Source organism: Echinops telfairi, unplaced genomic scaffold (genome assembly GCF_000313985.2).
Source record: "Echinops telfairi isolate 266 unplaced genomic scaffold, ASM31398v2 ScPeMD7_24;HRSCAF=84, whole genome shotgun sequence".
Lineage (NCBI taxonomy): Eukaryota > Metazoa > Chordata > Mammalia > Afrosoricida > Tenrecidae > Echinops > Echinops telfairi.
In genome coordinates this window covers 5948140-5966942 of record NW_022103921.1, presented here as the reverse complement: position 1 = coordinate 5966942, position 18803 = coordinate 5948140, and the positions used below count along the sequence as shown (strand labels likewise).

The following is an 18803-nucleotide window of genomic DNA, read 5'->3' as shown; positions in this document are numbered from 1 at the left end:
CAGACGCTATACTTTTTGATAGCCGGGCACTATCAGCTTTCTTCACCATGTTGTCTTTATTTATGATCGTTCGCAATAGTTTACAGTTTTCTTACTGTAGGATTCATATTCTTAGAGTTTATTCCTAGAGTTTTGGCATTTTGGATCCTATTTTGAATTGAATCCTTTATTCCCTGCCACCGAGTTGATTCCAACTCGTGGCAACCCCCCGACAGGGTAGACCTGCCTCTGTGGATCCCAAGGACTCGAACTGTGTGGAGGAGTAGAAAGCCTCATCGGTCTCCCATGGAGCAAGCAGCTGGTGGTTTCAAACTGCTGGCCTTGTGCTTAATCACTATGCCACACGGGCTCCTTCAGGGAAGGGTTAGAGAGAGCGGAACTCCACCTTCAGACGTGCACAAACCTAGATGGAAGAATCTAGGTCGAGAAACAATAGCTTCACATTTTCAATTATAAATGTTTTCTCTAATTTATAGCAATACCTTGTTTATAAGTTACCCTCGTCCCTTGCCATTTTGAAAGCACTGCCAGTATACTGGTGGAATTGCTCAATCTCTCCATATTTCAGTATCTTCAGCTGTAAAATGGGACTCGCAAAAACTATCCCCACTCACTGTGTGAAAGTCTTAAGTGAACTCTAGAGTGAGGAAAATGTGTAGGATGCTCTTTCAGTCATGTTGTGACTGAAGAGATTAATGGAAGTAACAGCACACATGCAGACGGCATAATGTACGTAGCACACTTCTTAAAGCTCAGTCGTCGAGATTCTGGTACCCGAGCACTTACGGGGGCTGGTATCTGGAGCTACGACGACAAGGCCGTGTTCTGAGGCTGCTGCATGATACCCGGCTTTGGATATGAAATTTTGCTCCGTACAAGATAAGCCTGAAAAGCAAAGCCACGGTTAGCTCATGCCATACTGAAGATAGTTTTAAAATTATTTCGTAATATAGGAAAACAAACTCACTTGCAATTGTTTTCCCCTCAAAATTCGGAAGCTTTCTGTCATGTAGATGTTGTGACAGTATTTGCCTAAGTTTGCCTTAGGACTTTTGGGCAACAGTTTTATTGAGATATAATTCATGTGGCCTATGATTCATCTATTTAAATACACAACTCAATGTTTTCCAATAGCCCACAGCTACGCATCCATCACCATTTTCTAATTAGAGAACACTCTCGTCACCCCAAAATAACCAGTACCTGCTGGCAGTCAGGCCCCATTTTCTCCCGACCCTCTCCCCCCAGAGCTATGCAATCTCTAGACTCTGTCTCACACAAACACAATAGCTATGTGGCCTTCTCTCATTCAGCACGATGTTCTCAAAAGCCATCCGTGGTGTAGGATGGGTGAGCGCCTCACTCCTTTGCTGCTATGGAGTCATCTTGGGGTAAATGTCATTCGTTTTACTAATTCCATCAGTTCACAGCCATGTAGCTTGTTCTTACTCTCGTGCGTCCTTTATCAGGGACACATATAAGTAATATGCAGGGTGGTCCCCATGGTCAACTCAACTCGGAACAGATGCAAATCACCACAGTTCGTTCTGTGTTAGCATTTCGGTTTGAATGGTACAGTGAACCCTCGCCACTTCGCGCTTCGACTTCCGCGGCTTCACTCTATCGCGGTTTTTGCGTAACAGCACCCACTGCCTACACCCGCTCCTTCAGAGGAAAAAGACGGCGACCCACCTGTAGAGTACATCCCTTAAGTCATTTCATAGGCTATTGATTACAGTATTTGTAAGAACTATGTATAATAATACTGTATGTGAAATATGTAATGCTGTAAACTAGATGCCATAAATAATATCATAAATAATAAATGATCATTGTAACGTCCAAAATGTTTTACTGTATTTTCCCTTTTTCGTTTAATAAATTGGGTAATACGAGTGTAATGGTGACTAAGGGGTGTTTTTTCATGTCCTCTATGCTCTAACTACGAAAATATTTGATTTACAAATAAGGAATCCTACTTCGTGGAATTTCATTTATCACGGTAGGGTCTAGAACCGATGAACCGCGATCAACGAGGGTTCACTGTATTCGAATTCCAGCCCACTCATTCACTTCAGTGACATAAAAACCTGAATTTTTCTGTCACGGCTTTCCTTTGGCCCATTGGAAACTCACCCCGACACTTCTGACGACCTACTTGTTTGAAGGGCACTGATGGCCCGGCAGTGTTACCTCCTTCTTTCCCCACCCCTCAAGGAAATCAAGCCCACCTCCCAAAGTCTACTTGTTCAGCACTATCTCGCTACAGATACACACACTGTCCTTTTGCTGGATACAAACAAGCAGATTCCGTTTTATGCTCGTGCAGCTCAGATGGTGTCTTTCGGTAGATTCCAATTTGGGTTAAGAACTTAGGGTCCAACTATCATCATCTCTAATTCTTACACAATCTGCTTGTCCTGCTGGTCTGAGCTACTCTTATAACCGAGAAACGGGACCTTTAGCCGACCTCCTCAGTTCTGCTCCACGAGCCAGAAAACTTGCTCCGTCTTGATGCTATTCAACCTCTGGGAATATTTAACCTCTCCGAGACCTCAGTTTTCTAGTCTGTGGATGACGTGCTTTTTAAGATCTTTAGCGACACAAGGCTGTTTTCTAAAATGATTCATTTCGTGGTGTCACTGTTGCTTCTGTCAATACCCGGTGCTCTTCATTTGACCACAGAAATGTTTTGTTGAGTGAAAACCAGATGTGCACTTCAGGGTTACCTTTCAACAGGAAATACCCACTGTTGTTTTAAAAGGCTGATATTCAGGGCACATCCCTGATGAAACGCATGTAATGGTGCATTTATTAAAAGCCACAAGTATGCATTTAAGGAAACAAAAATTAAAACAGCTCACACTATGGCATAGTTTCCCATGGCTTAGTCTTCTTCTAAAGATGAAGTACTCCATCTTGCGAAAGAAATGTTAGCGCAGGTTTAAAATTACCAGTGGCAAAATGCCATACTCTCATGATTCATTCTCCAGAACAAAATGAACAAATGCCATTGAGTTAATTCTGCGTCCTATTGACCCAATACAAGCTTTATTAATAGTGCTTTCGTGACTTTCTGGATTGTTTCCAGAGAAGTTCTGTGAAGTTCAATTGGAATGTTCTGGAGCACACGGTAAGAAGTTGCTTGTCAGTGGTTTTTAATTAGGGTTTTATGGTGTTCTGGTTTCCCCTAATATTATTCTCCTTGGCAGGTCTCTCCAAACTCCGGAAATGCCAGGATCGGTACAGATTAAGTAACCCTTTTGAGGCTCATGCCAAGGAGTCTAGATGTTACATTTGCTAAATTACATGGTCCAACTGAAATAGGAGCAAGATAAATGGTTTAGGAAGGATACCGGAATGCCAAGATAAAGGGGTACTTTTATCCAGGCAAGATGACAAAGGAGACTCCCTCCTAAAACTCAAGCACAGAGCACTCACCAGACAGCCAGTACAGTGCGGGGCACTTTGCAGTCTCAGCTTTCGGAGGTAAATAGATCCCAAACCTCATTTTGCAGCTCAGTTCAACACTGCGATTTTAACAACAATAAAAATCAATACACCTCTGGAGTTAAGATGCAGACATAAACTAATTAAGTAAAGGGTAAGCTACAGTGCTTTCATGTTCCAAAAAAGTGATTTTCGGCAACATTTAAGGAATACACATAGATGCTTCAAGTAATAATAGGGCCAGTTTAAAGCATACTGACCTATCGATCAACCCAAGCTTGTGCCGTGCATGAAACATCTATGTAACTTTGGACAGAATAAAAATACACACACACATACACACACACGAGCTCCAAAAATTCATGGAGAATAGAATGAAAAGATAATGGGCTTTTTTTCATAAACTTTCTGAAGTTTATGCATACTCTTAATGTACCACTAACATTGAAAGTAAAAATAATTTGTTTCCAAAGAGCTATGAACTAACAAATTTAATGATCTTAAATTACACGCATGCTGATGAGCACTGACATGAACATCTTTACTTTGGTCTGTGTCAGTGGAATTTTATCACAATCACAGATACCCCAAATCGGGTAAGACAATTTTGATTAAAACCAAACAGTATTTCCCCATGCAAATAGTACTACAGTGATTACCTTGCCTGGACCTCTTACTGTAAAGAACTGGGTATAGACGGAAGGCAGCTCTTCCTTCTTTAGAAGAAACAGCTCTTTGGGTACGCTGTCCCGGTGCACACAGTTTAAAGTAACGGTAACTCCGACATCGGCTGCCACGGAGCCATGTCAGATCATGCATGCTCTGTGTTTCTAGACTCTGTGTTACTGGAGCAGAGAACTGTAGTTTTCTCCTGCAGAGCAGCTGGTGAGTTTAAACCACTGACCTTGGTGTTAACCGCCCGGTGCTTAACCTACCGAGTCACCAGGGCTCAACAAAACCCCACACTCACGGCCACCAAGTCAATTCCGACCTTAGCGAACTGCCCGTGTGGGTTTCCGAGACGGTAACCCTTTAGGGGAGTAGAAAAGCCTCCTCTTTCTCCCTTGGAGCACCGGTGGTTTCAAACTGGCAACCCTGTGGTTAGCAACCCGACATGCAAGCACTAGACCACGTCACGACGGGTTTTCCCCACTTGCCAAGTCCCAGGGAGGACCACCTGGCCTCTCTGAGCGGATTCCTCCGGGATTTGAAACAGCTGCTTTCACGGCGACTCTGACTCACGGCAACCAGTGGGTCAGGTGTTTCACTGGCTGGGTTTCTGGAAGATCACCAGACCTTTCTTCCTGGGTGCCTCTGGGCAGATGTGAACCCCCAATCTTTCAGTTAGCAGTGGAGCATGTCAAGCATTTATAGCACCCAGGGAATCAAAATCCCATGCCTTCATTACAACGTCTTGATTTTTTCCCCCAGCCTTATCATTAACTGACGTCCCGTTATGGAAAATAGGACTTTGGTTTCACTTTCACTCTAGGTACCCTTCCAACACGTGTATCCTTCTCAATATAACAGTTGAGTTCTCGGAATTTACAAATGTTTTTCAGGGATTCAGTCATGTAACCGACTATGGCTGCTTTTCTTTCAGCATGGTGTTTTTCTTAAATACATACCTTTTCTCTTTGTTATTTGACTTTGCCTACTTTGTAGGTAGGTAACAGGCTTACCACAAAAGTCCCACTAATGCTCGCTGAAAGCTTTCTGTGTGTGCTCTTCTTTATTGCCCCATTTTATCCTGTATTTCCATCTTATTCCGAACATCATCTTTGTTGCTGGTTAGAAGTCAGAAAATGTGTCTGGCAGCTATTTTTAGGCCTTTAACTCTAGTTAGGAGAGCTGAGGCATTTTGATTCATGACATACCATATCACAGCTATGGTGCTGTTACCAATGCAATTATCAACTGATAGAACCATCAAATGGGAGCATAGTCCTATCACGGAATCACAAGACCTTTCTCAACCAGTGGTGGGAAAAAATGTGATTCACACTTGTAGAAAAGGCAGGGGCAAAAACATTATCGACAAACAACCTTCCGATACCTCTGCTCTTATCACGACACGAGGATGAAGCTTCAATGACCAAAATAATACAATGTCAGGCACAGGGATCTGAGGTGGCCACTGTGTACTTATTATTTATCACTGATGTACCTTCACTCTCCCAGGAAGTTTCCTGTCAAACAGTGAACTCTTCCAGTTCCATCTTGAAAAAGATCTCTTCTGACTAGGGGTGCCCAGCAGAACTTTGTACAAAAACAGTGGGAAAATGCTACTGCGGCACTGTGCAATACACCAGTCTCTGTCTGAAACCACGAGCCACTTTGTGGAGGACAAGAAGGCTTTCTGCGTCCACAGAGTGACTGTTTCAGAAACCCAGTGCCCTTTACGGACATGCGAGTAGAAATTTACTTTCTGACGGAGTTGAGTCTGCACATTGGCTTTTGCAACGTGCCTACTGCGGTTTTCAGTATTGCTTCACTAATTTAAATACCCACGTGTAACTACTGGCCCCTCTTACTGCCGTTCTGCCGACCCTCTATTCCCACACTGCTGTAGAGCTTCTGGTTCATTATCTCCACATCATTGTGGAGACCCCTGCTCTTCTGAGAGGTCCCATCTCCTCTTCAGTCCCTTGTGTAGGTGATGCTCCAGCAGCGCTTCCCAAAAAGGTCCTCTGGGAAATACACTTTGGAGCTCTTCCGTGTACGAATGACATTATACAAGTGTGAATTATACAAGTGTGAATCACATCTGCCCTTGTATTTAGCAGTCTGGGTGTGCACGTCCTCCTTCAGAATTTTGAAGGCAATGTTACACTGTGGCCGGGTTTCAGAATCGTGTGGAGTTGATACTTGGAAAATTTTTAAACTTCCTTATCCTTCCTCAGTGGGATTTTCTTTCACCCTAATACTTCACGTAGTTGTCATGTAGCTCCATCTTCATCCGCCATGCTAACCAGTATGCATAAACTTCTCCAAACAGGCAACCTAGGCCCTTTGGTTCTAGGAATTCTTTGGAAATTATTTCTTTGCTTCCACAGCTCTTATTTCTGCTTTGTCAAATATCCTAATGTTTAGATGTTGGATTTCTTGTGCTGATGCTCTTAATTTTCTTAATTTTCCCCTCTCATGTTCCATTGTTATCCTATTCTTTCTCCAAAAGTTCAACTTGGAAGTCTTGTCATTTCCACTCACATAGGCTCCTTTTTAATTCTTGAGTATTTTACCAGCACCCTCCACTGACATGCTGTGGTGGCAGCTATGAAGGCTTTGATGCCAACTGTAACCTTGATGTGTTTTCTCTGCAAGTCCATTTCCTTCTCATTGGTTTTCTTTTTTAAGGTTTGCCTTTTGTATCGGAGGCTTTATACAAATGTTTAGTGATCTTTAACTGTCTTCTATTAAGAGTGCGACACTAATGTTTGAAAGCACTGTACCTGGGTGGTGGTGGGGTGTTAATCATAGTTTCACTGGTGAGTAATTAGGGTCTGGCTGGACAATTTTGTTGGAAGACTCATTATCAATATATTGAGGTCTCTTTTTCGGTGCTAGGTTACCCCCAAAAAGACACTCTTAGAAGGCTTGTGTGATGAGTAAGGTTATATCCACGTGGCTCGGCCATGATTCTCAGTGGTTGGATGCAATCGATCAGTGGAAAGAGAAATGTCCCTGGGGTGGGGTGGGGTGGAATGTGCATTCAATATGCTGGATGTTCGGGCAAAGCTCTTTCTTTCTCAATCCTGCATCCAACTCATCATCTGCTGACCTGATTCTTGGGGCACAGGGCAGAACCTGAATGAGTGACCTGAAGGTTTGGGGGTTGTAAGCGCCTGCTATCACACGAGTCAGAAGAAGCACCCATACTGCTGTTTGACCCGTGAACTTGGGACTTGTCAGCGCCTTCAAGTGCATGAGCCAGTTCCCTGTGCTCTGTCTATATACTTATATAGAGGCTTTTTGGTTTTGCTCTTCTGGAGATCCCAGCTGAAGCAAGGATGTAGGCCTAATATTTCAAAAGCTCAGGAGAAAAGACGGAGCTTTCTGCTCCTGTGAAGAGGTATAGCCTCCTCAGAAACTCACAGGGCCGTTTGACCCGGTCCGAAGGGTCGCTGTGAGTGCCATCCACTTGATGGTGCTGACTTCTAATTTTCTATCTTCAATATGCACACTTGATCTTCCTATTTGCTGTATGATTTTTATTCTCCCGACTGCACTTGGTATTCCCTGGTAGAGAGCATGCTTATTTCCGCTAGATAAGGAACCTCTAGCATTGTGCTACAGGGGAAAAGAAACAATGACCTGGCTGCACGGGGAGCTGAGGTGATCTAGGATCTCTTTCTTCAAACAACTCATTTCCTTTTCTCTGATGTTATTTTTCTATCCTACTTCCAGGTGACCCTCGGATCTCCACTTCGTCAGGCCTCCTCTATCACTGATGTCGGGTGCAGTTGACTGGGTTCCAACCGATAACAGTTCCACGTGTAACAGAACAGGATGCTGCCTGTCCCTGTGCCGCCCCGACACGTGCCGCCGTTTTAAAGACCACTGTGCCATCCGTCTGCTTGAGACTCTCATTGTTTTGTTGTCCCGTGGCTTCACCATGCATGACGTCCTTCTCCAGGGATGGCGCCTCCTGATCACCCATCCAAAGTATGCGAGACCATCTCTCCCCACCCTCACTTCTGAGGGGGAGTCTTGTCTTCCAGTTTGTGGTCTTGTGGTGGCTGGCACATTGCTGCGAGGACGAAGGCTATGCCAACGGATTTCAAATACCAGCAAGATCATTGCGGGGGTAGTACTTTCAGCAGAGCTTCCAGTGTAGTTAGGGCTAGAAACAAGGACCAGACAACATCCTTCCAAATAAAGATATAACCATTAGAAGTCTTAGGCGCAGCGGCAGAATATTGCTACCTGACAAAGTCCCAGAAAATGAGCCCTCAAAATATGGCTGGGTTAGAACCGTCTCCTCGAAGTAGAGTCGACTGTGAGGACGGGAGGGAGGAAGGCTTCTGCTACCGAGGCACAAGTCAAAACGAGAAGAAACCGCTGCAGACATCGATGGGAACTGGGACATGCAATGTAGTAAGTAAAGGCTTCATGTACATTGTGCTACTTCTCTCAGCTTCTCTTTGCTGCGGCTTGGACTTTAGCTGTCCGAGTTCAGCTAAGTATTTACAGTCTCCATATATTGTTTGTTCTAAGTTCCCTCCAGCTTTTTATGTTCTTAGCTCATCGAGAACAGGCACTTCCACAATGTTTTAGAATAACGTTACGTCAAAGCCTGGGTAGACTTCTTTCTTCAGGCTTAACCATACTTTTAACACTGGTAGTCAAATGGTGTATTAAGTTGGGTGACGTTTTCAAAGGGGTCACCATAGAGAGAAAATAAACAGGATTAAAAGACAAAGGCAGAAATACACTATACAAAAGATTTGTTTTAAAACAACAGTGTCAACAAAACAGAGGTGCATAAAATATGTAAAACTACATTTTCTCTTTTTGTTGTTAATATTTTCATAATAGCTACCTGTCATGTTCAAACACTTTCTGAAAGCCTCCAAAGCACTTGTTGCTGGAAATCTGTTTCAATGCCATTCTTCTCCTACGAACAAAGATTAATCTCATTAATTCCCACAGCACAGTCCCAACCACTTAAGACATAGTTTTAGAAAAAATCTGAACAAGCAACCCTTTCCCAACCAGATTTATTTCACATGCTATTTTTCTCTATATGACATTAACTCGTTGATATATATATATTTATCTTTGCTCCTACTTTAAGAAGACTTCGGTACTTTGTTCGTTCTTTTTATTATTTTGTCATTTTATTGGGGGCTCTTAGAGCTCTTTAAACAATCCATATATCCATTGTGTCAAGCACATTTGTAAATGTTGCCATCATCCTTTTCAAAACATTTTCTACTTGAGTCCTTGGTATTAGCTCATTTTTCCCCCTCCCTCATGAACCCTTGATAATTTATAAATTTGTATTATATTCATATCTTACACTGGCCACTGTCTCCCTTCACCCACTTTTCTGTTGTCCATCCCCCTTGGGGTGGGGGTTATAAGTCGATCATTATGATCAGTTCCCATTTTCTCCCCCAACTGTCTCCCTCCCTACATAGGATCACTACTCCCATTATTGTTCCTGAGGGGTTTATCTGTCCTGGATTCCCTGTGTCCACAGCTCTTATCTGTATCAGTGTACATGCTCTGGTCTATCTGGATTTGTACGGTAGAAATGGGGTCATGACAGTGGGGGTTGGGGGAGCATTCAACAACTAGAGAAACGTTGCATGTTTCATCAGTGCTATATTGCACCCTGGCTGGCTCATGCCTTCCTTGTGACCCTTCTGTGAAGGGATGTCCAATTGTCTACAGATGGGCTTTGGGTCTCCACTCCGTGCCCCCCCCCCCAACCTTATTCGCATCGATATGATTGGAAAACGTCAGTACTTTGACATGATACTGTCATCATCAAGCTTTTGTTGTTGTTGTGGCCCGCCTTAAGTTCTTTTTAAAAGGCAGCAGAAGATAGTTACTAATTGATGATCTTAGCTTTGGGAAAAAAATAAAACCACAGCAAACTAACTACCATCATGTTGATTTTGACCATGAAGGTGGAGAACTGGCCCCTAAAGTAAAGTAGAACTGGCTCTGTGGGTTTCTTAGACTATCAATATTTACCTTAGTCAAAAGCCACATCTTTCTCCCTTGAAGCAGCTAATAGTTTTGAACTGCTAACCTTATGGTCAGCCAACCACACATAACCCACTATCACCAGGGCTCCTGGATACACAGGTAGAAATAGCCTGTCAAACATATATACCAGGGAGTGCTAAAATTTGTGGATAATGGAATTCAAAGGTAACAAAATTTCCCACAAAATTTTTGAAGGGCCACCCCCCACCCCCACCCAGCTTCCCAATATACCGTACATACTCAAGTATAAGCCGACCCGAATAGCAGCCGAGGCACCTAATTTTACAAGAACTGCATTAAAAATGTGCTGAAAACCTCAGCTTATACACGAGTATATACAGTATATGGGTAAGTCCCAAAGTATTGTTACTAGGGTTTTAGGTCATACATGCATGGATTTATCCAAACAAAATATTTACACACGTCTCTCCTGTCAGTTGACGGCACAGATAAATTCTCTCAGTAATACATCTGTCTAAAATCTTGCTGTGTGCCTTCAGAAGAACAGGGTCCAATCAAAACAGTGGCTTCCGAGGGGGCTCTTCCGGGTCAGTTAAATGTACGTGAGAGACCAGCTTAGACAGTGATGGCGATTGTTGTTTTGGGGGAACAAAAGGGGAATTTTGGTCGATTTTAAGGACAAAAGACAATCATAGGGCCTTCTTAAGAAGACATTTTAAGCATTTTGGAAGGTGCGTTGGTGAGGAACAGGCCAGGAGAGTTGTGTAGAACAGTACTTTCCAGCACCAGGACATACCTACAGTCTTCGAGGGTAGCACGGTGTTCTTCAGAGTTCTGCTGGGAAACCTTACTCTATCTACCCTACAGTCCTGATCCTGCCCATTCCGACTTTGTCTTGTTCCCCAAATTCAAGGAACATTTAAAGGGGACACAACTTGAGGCCCTCAAGAATGCAAAGCCTGCGTTTTGACAGGGTATAAATTGGTAGCATGGACTTCTTCAGAGCATCACCTTCAGAAGTATATTAGACCTCACTCAAAAAACAAAACTGCCATCGAGTGGATGCTGACTCATAGCGACCCAACAGGGCAGCTCAGAACTGCCCCCCGAGTTTCCAAGAGGAACTGCTGACAGGGGTGGAAAGCCCTGTCTTTCTCCCTCATTACCAACCTAGCCAGAGGCTATGTGCAATAGCACCGAATGTTTGTTTCAATAAAGACTTCTATGATTTAGTAGCAATATGTAGCCTCACATTCAAGAGCATAGTTCCCATTTACCTTCCTCTCCTTGCACAGCTTCAGATTTACGAATCCATTTGCAATTATCATTAATGTTACTGCAGGATTGTATATGCCGTACATACTCGTATGTAAGCCGAGTTCCTCAGCACACTTTTTATGGTAAAAATCGGTGCCTTGGCTGATATTCGGGTCGGCTTATCCTCGAGTCTATACGGTGATCATATTTGTCCTTGCTACCTTTAGTTCCTGCCAATGTCTTCCTTTCCCTTGGACATCCTGGGCTGACCTGCTTCTCCCGTCACACCTAAACTAGCATGTCTACCTCCCACTTCCCCCTAGCAACCTTCAGTGTTTCCTTCCGTGCCTAAGCCTTTTCCACACTGGCTAGGTGTTGGGCTGCTACTGTAGGGTCAGCAGTTTGAAGCCACCACCCAACCTGCAGGAGGAAGACGAGGCTCTCAGCTCCTGTATAGCTTAGAAAAGGCGGACGGCGGGCAGCGGGACACGAGTCACCAATGACTCGATGGCAGTGCGTTTTTGTTGTTGAAGTTTTCTCTCTTCAGGTAGCCTTCAGAAAATGTTTCTAAGTGTAACCCTTTCCTTGACTTTTTACATTAGTGGTCTCATATATATATGTGTCCTTTTGTGGTGAGCTAATTTCACTCAGTAACTACACTCTCTTCTAGGCTAATCCATGTTATCAGGTCTTTTGCAGATTCATTATTACACCAAATGTACCATAGCTTGTCTATCCACCCCCTAATGGGCATATATATTGATCCCATCTTTTTGCAATTGCGAATGCTGGTGCAATAAGCATGGTGTGCATGGATCTGTGTCAAAGCTCTTGTTTCTCTATGATACATACCGAGTAGAGGGACGGCTACATTATAAAGCATTTCTATTTCTATCTTTTTAAGGAAGAAACACATCATTTTCCACAGCAGTTGCACCATTTAATAGTCCCAGGAGTGTATGAGTGTTCCTATCTTTTCAGACCCTGGCCAGTGTGGTTTTGTTTGTTTTTTTAATCCAACTATTGATGCTAGTTAAGACACCTGTTGCTCTAATTTACCTCTCTCTAATGGCTAATGATCACATTATTCATGTTTGTTAGGCCCCTGAAAGCCGTCTGTGATAAGGTGTCTATTCATGTTTTCTGTCCACTTTTAAATTTGATTTAAATTTGTTGTTAAGCTGCTAAACTTTTCTATAAATTTTAAATTCTTCCGTCTCTAGGTTCTTCTTACTCTTTTGCTGACATTTCCTGGTTCATATAAATGTTAATTTTGTGCGATGGTGTATTTACACCAGGTATTAGAGCTCCTCAGTTTGACCCTATTTTTTCTTTGATGATCTTTCTAGGTTTTACATTGACGTCTTTGACCCATCTTTAGTTCATTTTTATATATGGTCAAACGGATGGATCTTGTTTCATTTTCTCTGCAAATGCATTTCAGTTTTGCCAGGAATATTTGTTAGAGAGATTATCTCTTTCCTATTTATTGGGTTTCAGCCCTTTAACAAAGATTTCTGTCCATAAGAGGATGGAATTACTTCTGAGTTCTCAATTCTGTTCCACTGGTCTGTGTGTCTATCTGGGTACCAATACTAGGATGTTTTGCCTACGGTGGTTGGATAATTTTTGAAATCAGAAAGTGAGGTCCCCTTCTTAGCTCTTCTTTAGTCCTTTGCAAAGCTGGGGTACCTTCCCTTTCCACATAAGGCTGATTAGTCATTTCTGTAAAGAAAGATGATGGCCCAGATGGGGAATGTATTACCCGAGGGCTTCAAAAAGCTTGCGGAAAAATGGAAGAACGGAATTGTTAAACAAATTTGTGTAAGACCTTTTGTTCCTGTAGATTGCTTAAGGTAATATTGATAATTTCATGTTAAATCTTCTAACTATGAGCATGATATATTATTTCATTTGCATTGGTCTCTTTTGGTTTCTTGCTTGGTTTTGTACATATCTATTGTGTCTTTGGTTAAATTCATTCCTCAGGACTTCAATTTTTGAATGATATTTGCCTAAGTTCCTTTTCTGAGTTCTTATTGTTAGTGTAGAGGAATCCAACTAGTTGGTGTATGTTAATCATAAACCCCACCACTTTAATGAAGCCTTCTATTAATTCCAGTAGCTCTCCTGCAGGATCTTCTATGTGTAGGATCATATCATGGAAAATACAGTTTTCCTGTCTCTTCACAAATCTGGGTGCCTTTTGCTTCCCTTTCTTGCCTTATTGCTCTGTCCAGGACTTCCAATATCATAACGTGGGCTGATGTTTTAGTGTTTACTACGACGTAATGTGCCGAGTTCATTTTGCTTAATGTTGAAAATGCTTAGTAATTTTCTGTGGTAACCCTGAAACGTATTATCTTCCCAAGTTTATAACAGTCCATTCCATCTTGATAAGATCTTGACTTTCTTTCAATTGGAAGTTCTGTTTGGAAGTTTCTATAGCAATTGTTCCCTTAAATCTTTGTAGTTATTGGGTGGGTGCTAACTATGTGGATGCAGTGGGAGGGGTCTTCCACGCTGCAGGATGAATGGATAAAAAGAACAAGGGAAGAGACAGAAAACAGCAGGGGGAAAAATGTAGAAGGACGAACAATGAAGATAGAAAGCAACATGAGTTAGCACTGGCTTAGGATGACTGCTAGTTTGACCACCAGGTAGAAAGGTGCGTGTGAGTGGTAGGACACACATCTCTGGCCACCAGGAGGGCGTGTAAGCTAAGGGACAGGCCACACCTCTTTTGTCACTGATCACCAATAAGGGTGTTGGTTCAGTCTTAAAAAAAGAGTTGATTTATCTGTTTACTGGTCTAATCAGAATGTTGCTTATAGTAATTAAAAATGGCCCTACTGTGCTCACTGGCAGCTTACTATTTCTTCATCAGTCTCGTTCAGTCTCTTCTTCTCAACTGTTTGATCTACTTTAAAGCTGTGGGTTCCTGGACTGTCACCTGTGTGTCCCACCAGCCTGTGTTGTAGAGAGCGTGGAGAGTGTATTTGCTTAGTTCATCATCTTGGATCAGACCCGTGAAATACCTTTTTTAAAAATTGGTAGAATGTCTTAAAATGTTTTAATTTTTAGCCATTCACTTTAGAATCTATATTCAACTTCAAATTTTTAAAAGTCAGGCTTAATTAAAAAATATATATGACAAGCAAAAAGTTAATTATATTAGGAAGGTTACATATTTTAAGCCAAGTTACTTCTTATTCACACTTGGTTACCTGTTCAACTGCTACTTGCTTTTTTGTCTGTACCAAAAGATAGATGATCCTGAAAAAAAAAAAGAAGAAAAAGCCAAATGGAATATTTTTCATAACATAGGTTATATAGACAGAAGATGGTGCGGGGCTGTCCAAGGTTTGATTCTAACACACGTAAGGTTGTTAGGGCTCGGAAACGACTTCAGACCCCCTAACAACCCTGGACCCTTACACAAACTCAAGAAAAACATTTTCTTCTTTTGAGGTAATTTAGGTGGCTTGCTTGCTGAAAGTGATGAGGACTTCACTTTCTTAATTAAGTATTTCTTAATTAAGAAAGAAACTAGTTTTCAGTATGGAGCAGAGATTGCTGCAGTTTCCAAGATTTCATTTGCTTGGATCCACAAATCCCCATGAAGGCAGCAGTCAAGCAAACAAGAGTGACTGGGCCAATCAGCTGCAAATATCTCAAGGTTGTTAAAAGCAAAGAAACCACTTGGAAGGTGCACCTGACGCAAATCATGGTACTTTAAATTATCTTATATGCATGTGAATGCTGGACAATTGTGAATGCTGGAGAACTGATACATAGACATCAGTGTGTTGATGAAGAATACTGAAAACACCACGAGGGGGCATTACCTCATTACGTAATTACCATTACCTCATTACATAACCACCAAATCACATCAAGATGTCACTACCAAGCCAGAGCCTCAATCGCGGTCCAGCAAGTTGACAATTAACCTTGAATCCTGGCATTTATTAGCACCAGATGTATTTTGCATTTCAAAATATTTTTCACTGGTGTCTTAAAGGTGAAATGTTGGAGAGTACACATTTATCCCAGCAGTCTTTGAAGTTATCTCTACATCTCTGTTTTAGGTTCCCATCCTCTCAGAGTCCTTAAACATGATGCATTTCTTTGTTTTTTTCATGATTCTTCTTTTTCAATGTTTCCCATTTCGCTGGCTCTTATCAACTGCAGGTCTCCCCAATATCAATGAATTGTAAGCAAAGCATTCTGCATTGATGACTTAGTTTTTTGTTCAAATCCTCTTCTCAGATCAGGGTTCCAAATTTCCATTCTTTCTCTTCCCATCTCTCCACTGTGTTTTCTTCCTACAATCTCCTGCTCCAATCAATCCCCATTCTCTTAAGTACCAAACACATAGTCTTTGTATCTAAATCTGCAACTCTGATCTCAAATCCTTCTAAAAGAGCAGTTCTCAGCCTGTGGGTCGCGACCCCTTTGGGGGGTTGAACGACCCTTCCACAGGGGCCGCCCGATTCATAACAGTTGCAAAATGATCGTTATGAAGTAGCAACAAAAATAATTTTATAGTTGGGAGGGTCACCACAACATGAGGAAGTGTATTAAAGGGTTGCGTTGTTAGGAAGGTTGAGAACCACTGCTCTAAAACATTACTTTCAGAATTTCAATTTCTTGTTGAGCCCCTTGGCCAAGATACGCTGCAGTAGTAAAACTGAACATATCTATAATTAAGTACATGTTGCACATCTTCACACCAGTTATTTTTCCTATTTGTTTACTTTCCTTCTCATCAAGCCTGTCTCGCCAATCTACCGTTTGGAAGGTGTCAAATTTACCTCCTTTGGGCTCCTTCTCCCACAACTCCGATGAGCTAATAATTCACCCAAAGTGCCATCAAGTCGATCCGACCCATCGTGATCCTATACAGACACCGCTCAACTCCCTGTTTCAAATTCCTGTTTGAACACCCAAAAGTTCAAGAACAGAGCATATTTTCCCCATAAGACATGGGAAAATAAAAACTTGGTTCTGTGGCTTCCAAATTTCCACTTAAAAATTCACTATGGAGGCCGTGGGCCTTCTCCCATATCACTGTCTCGGATACACTATCACCATTGAGTTGCTTCCCATGTATTCAAATGAACTTTTCAACCTCTTGGCTCTCTGTTCCACGGTTCCCTTTTGCTACATTAGTCGCTCTGACCCCTTTTTTCTCCCTCAAAAAGGCTGATAATGTGGCTTAGGTTGGTTGTATTCAGCCACCAGATCAGACAAGCAGTGACCTGATTTCAAATTTTGAAATGATTTCTTTAACTGAGTTTTCAGTTTTCCTCTTAGTTTTATTGCTGGTATCACTAAAAAAAATTTTTTTTGGTGTCACTTTCTTTAGAGTCATGGTTACGGTATTTTACACAAATAAAGTGCAAAACTCCCCACGAGGAATATTTTAGCGCACTAACACAAGTGCTGGGTTGTCTGAACAAGAGACCTTGGAGGCAAGCAGTGATTCTCAACCTCCCTTTCACACAGTTCCTCATGTGGTGGTGACTCCCCCCAACCGGAAAATTACCTTGGTTGCTACCTCATCACTGTCACTTTGCTACTGTTATGAATCGGGGGACTCCTGTGAAAGGGTCAGTTGACTCCCAAAGGGGTCGCGACCCACTGGTTGAGAACCGCTGGACTAAAGGGTCACCCCTTGTGTCCACCTAGAGCTTCAGTTCGAGTTGTGTAAAGTCTGAGCTTAGAGCCAGCCGTTCAACAACTGAGGTATCACTGTAGGATTTCTGAGGCTATACGTATTTATGGGAGGAGACACCTCATCTTTCTCTGAAGGAGCTGTTGGTGGGTTTGATTTTAGCAGCCATCCCTCACCGGACAGTACCTCCAGGATTCCTTCCAATTACATAGAGGAAACTCATGCCTTCAGCTTCTTTCCTATTATGGTTCCAGACTAATTAATCCTTCATGGAATCCCAGGACCTTCATCCAATTAACGTTGGCATCAATGGAATCTTACAGACAGGAAATTGTCAGTCATTTGTAAGAGCGCAGCTAGCACACACACACTTACGGTTAGCTGCTCTCTGATTCGTGGAGGTCCCATGCACCATGGGACAAAACGCTGCCTGGCGCTCCACATCTCCACGATTACTTGTGGGCTGGACAGCTGCAGCCCACCGCGTGGACTTCTGGAAGTAGCTCACCAAGCCATTCTTCCTAATTCATCTATACATTTTACTGAAACTTGCTCAGCAGCAGAGCAGCACGCAGGTCTCCATGGATGTGGGTGGGTGGGGTGGCTACTCACTGGCAGGAAGTTGAACCTGGGTCTCTCCTAGAATCCAACCACTGAAATAGCAAACGAGAATTACCTGACCACCTCCTGGCTGCCACAGATGTGAAGTGCTAACTCCGCTTAGAAGTCAGACTACTTACTACCTGAGAACCAAGCCACTGAAATGGAAGCTAATGGAATTTTATAATGTTCTTTAAATTTTGAAACCATGACAACTTCAAAAAGTGGGAACTCTGAAGGAACACTGACAAAAATACATAGGATGAATAAAACTCCAGGTATGCACTGGTCAAATTACATTTATGTACCTAAGCACAGACGTTCATTAATTGGAAAAAAAAACCCCATATATATTACATGGCTTGTCCTTATATGAATAATGTACTCAGGGCAAAAAAAATCTGTCCACGAACTCCAAACACCTTAGTTAGATCTTAACAGTGCCTGCCACCATGCTACTTTTCTGATATGATTTCATTTTCTATTATAGTATTTGAGTCAAATCTGATTTGATCCTCCAGATTCAAATGCAGTCTCCAGTGCTTACTACTACAAGAGCTTGGGCAAGTACCACATCTCTATGCCTCACTTTCCATCTGTCAAATGGGGGTCTACTAATTTCAAAAGTTGGTTCTGAAGTTTAATGCTTGGGACAATGCTTACCCTGATCGGTGCACGTGCTAGTTATTCCTGCGACCTTGAATGCCCTTTAAAGTTAGCCTCTCCGACGTGCTGGTGACCTTCGCCCAGGTGTGGCACTCTGATGGTGTCTTGTCACCCAGACGAGTGCCCTGCACCCCCAAAATATTGGAGATCTGGCCTGGGGGGGGGGGGCTGGCTATATAAGCGTCCGTTCCTCACGTCTACTGACTGCTGCTGGTGTGGGGTCTACAATGCCACAAGCCTCTGGAAAGTGGGGGAGGCCTTTGTACACGTAGCAGGCACTTCCCAACGGGCCAGCGCACCCCAAGTCACTGCAATTCCTGGAAGCTGGTGCGCGGAGGGGGATGACTAACTGGAATGCCCCTATCCAGCCGCGGTGCAACTCCCCTCGCCGCTTCGCGCAAGATGCGCACTCTGACGCCCGGAGGGCGGTCGCCGTGAGTCCGGATGGACCCGGTCAGCAGCGGGCGGC

General features: G+C 42.9%; 1 protein-coding gene across 2 annotated transcripts in view; it reads right to left on the bottom strand.

Annotated features, from left to right (window-relative positions):
* ESD (esterase D) overlaps positions 1-18705 on the bottom strand; it is a 31000-nt gene extending 12295 nt beyond the window's left edge. The window contains exons 1-6 of one of the 2 annotated variants that reach the window (XM_045289063.1): positions 18332-18705; positions 17444-17721; positions 14616-14664; positions 8993-9067; positions 3442-3530; positions 787-885 (exon numbers count right to left, since the gene is read on the bottom strand). In XM_045289063.1, the coding sequence (XP_045144998.1) occupies positions 787-885; positions 3442-3530; positions 8993-9060 (256 nt within the window). In that variant the 5' untranslated portion in view covers positions 9061-9067; positions 14616-14664; positions 17444-17721; positions 18332-18705. The remainder of the gene's footprint in view (positions 1-786; positions 886-3441; positions 3531-8992; positions 9068-14615; positions 14665-17443; positions 17722-18331) is intronic. The other variant, XM_004714062.2, reaches the window with a different exon arrangement.
* Positions 18706-18803: the final 98 nt, after the last annotated feature.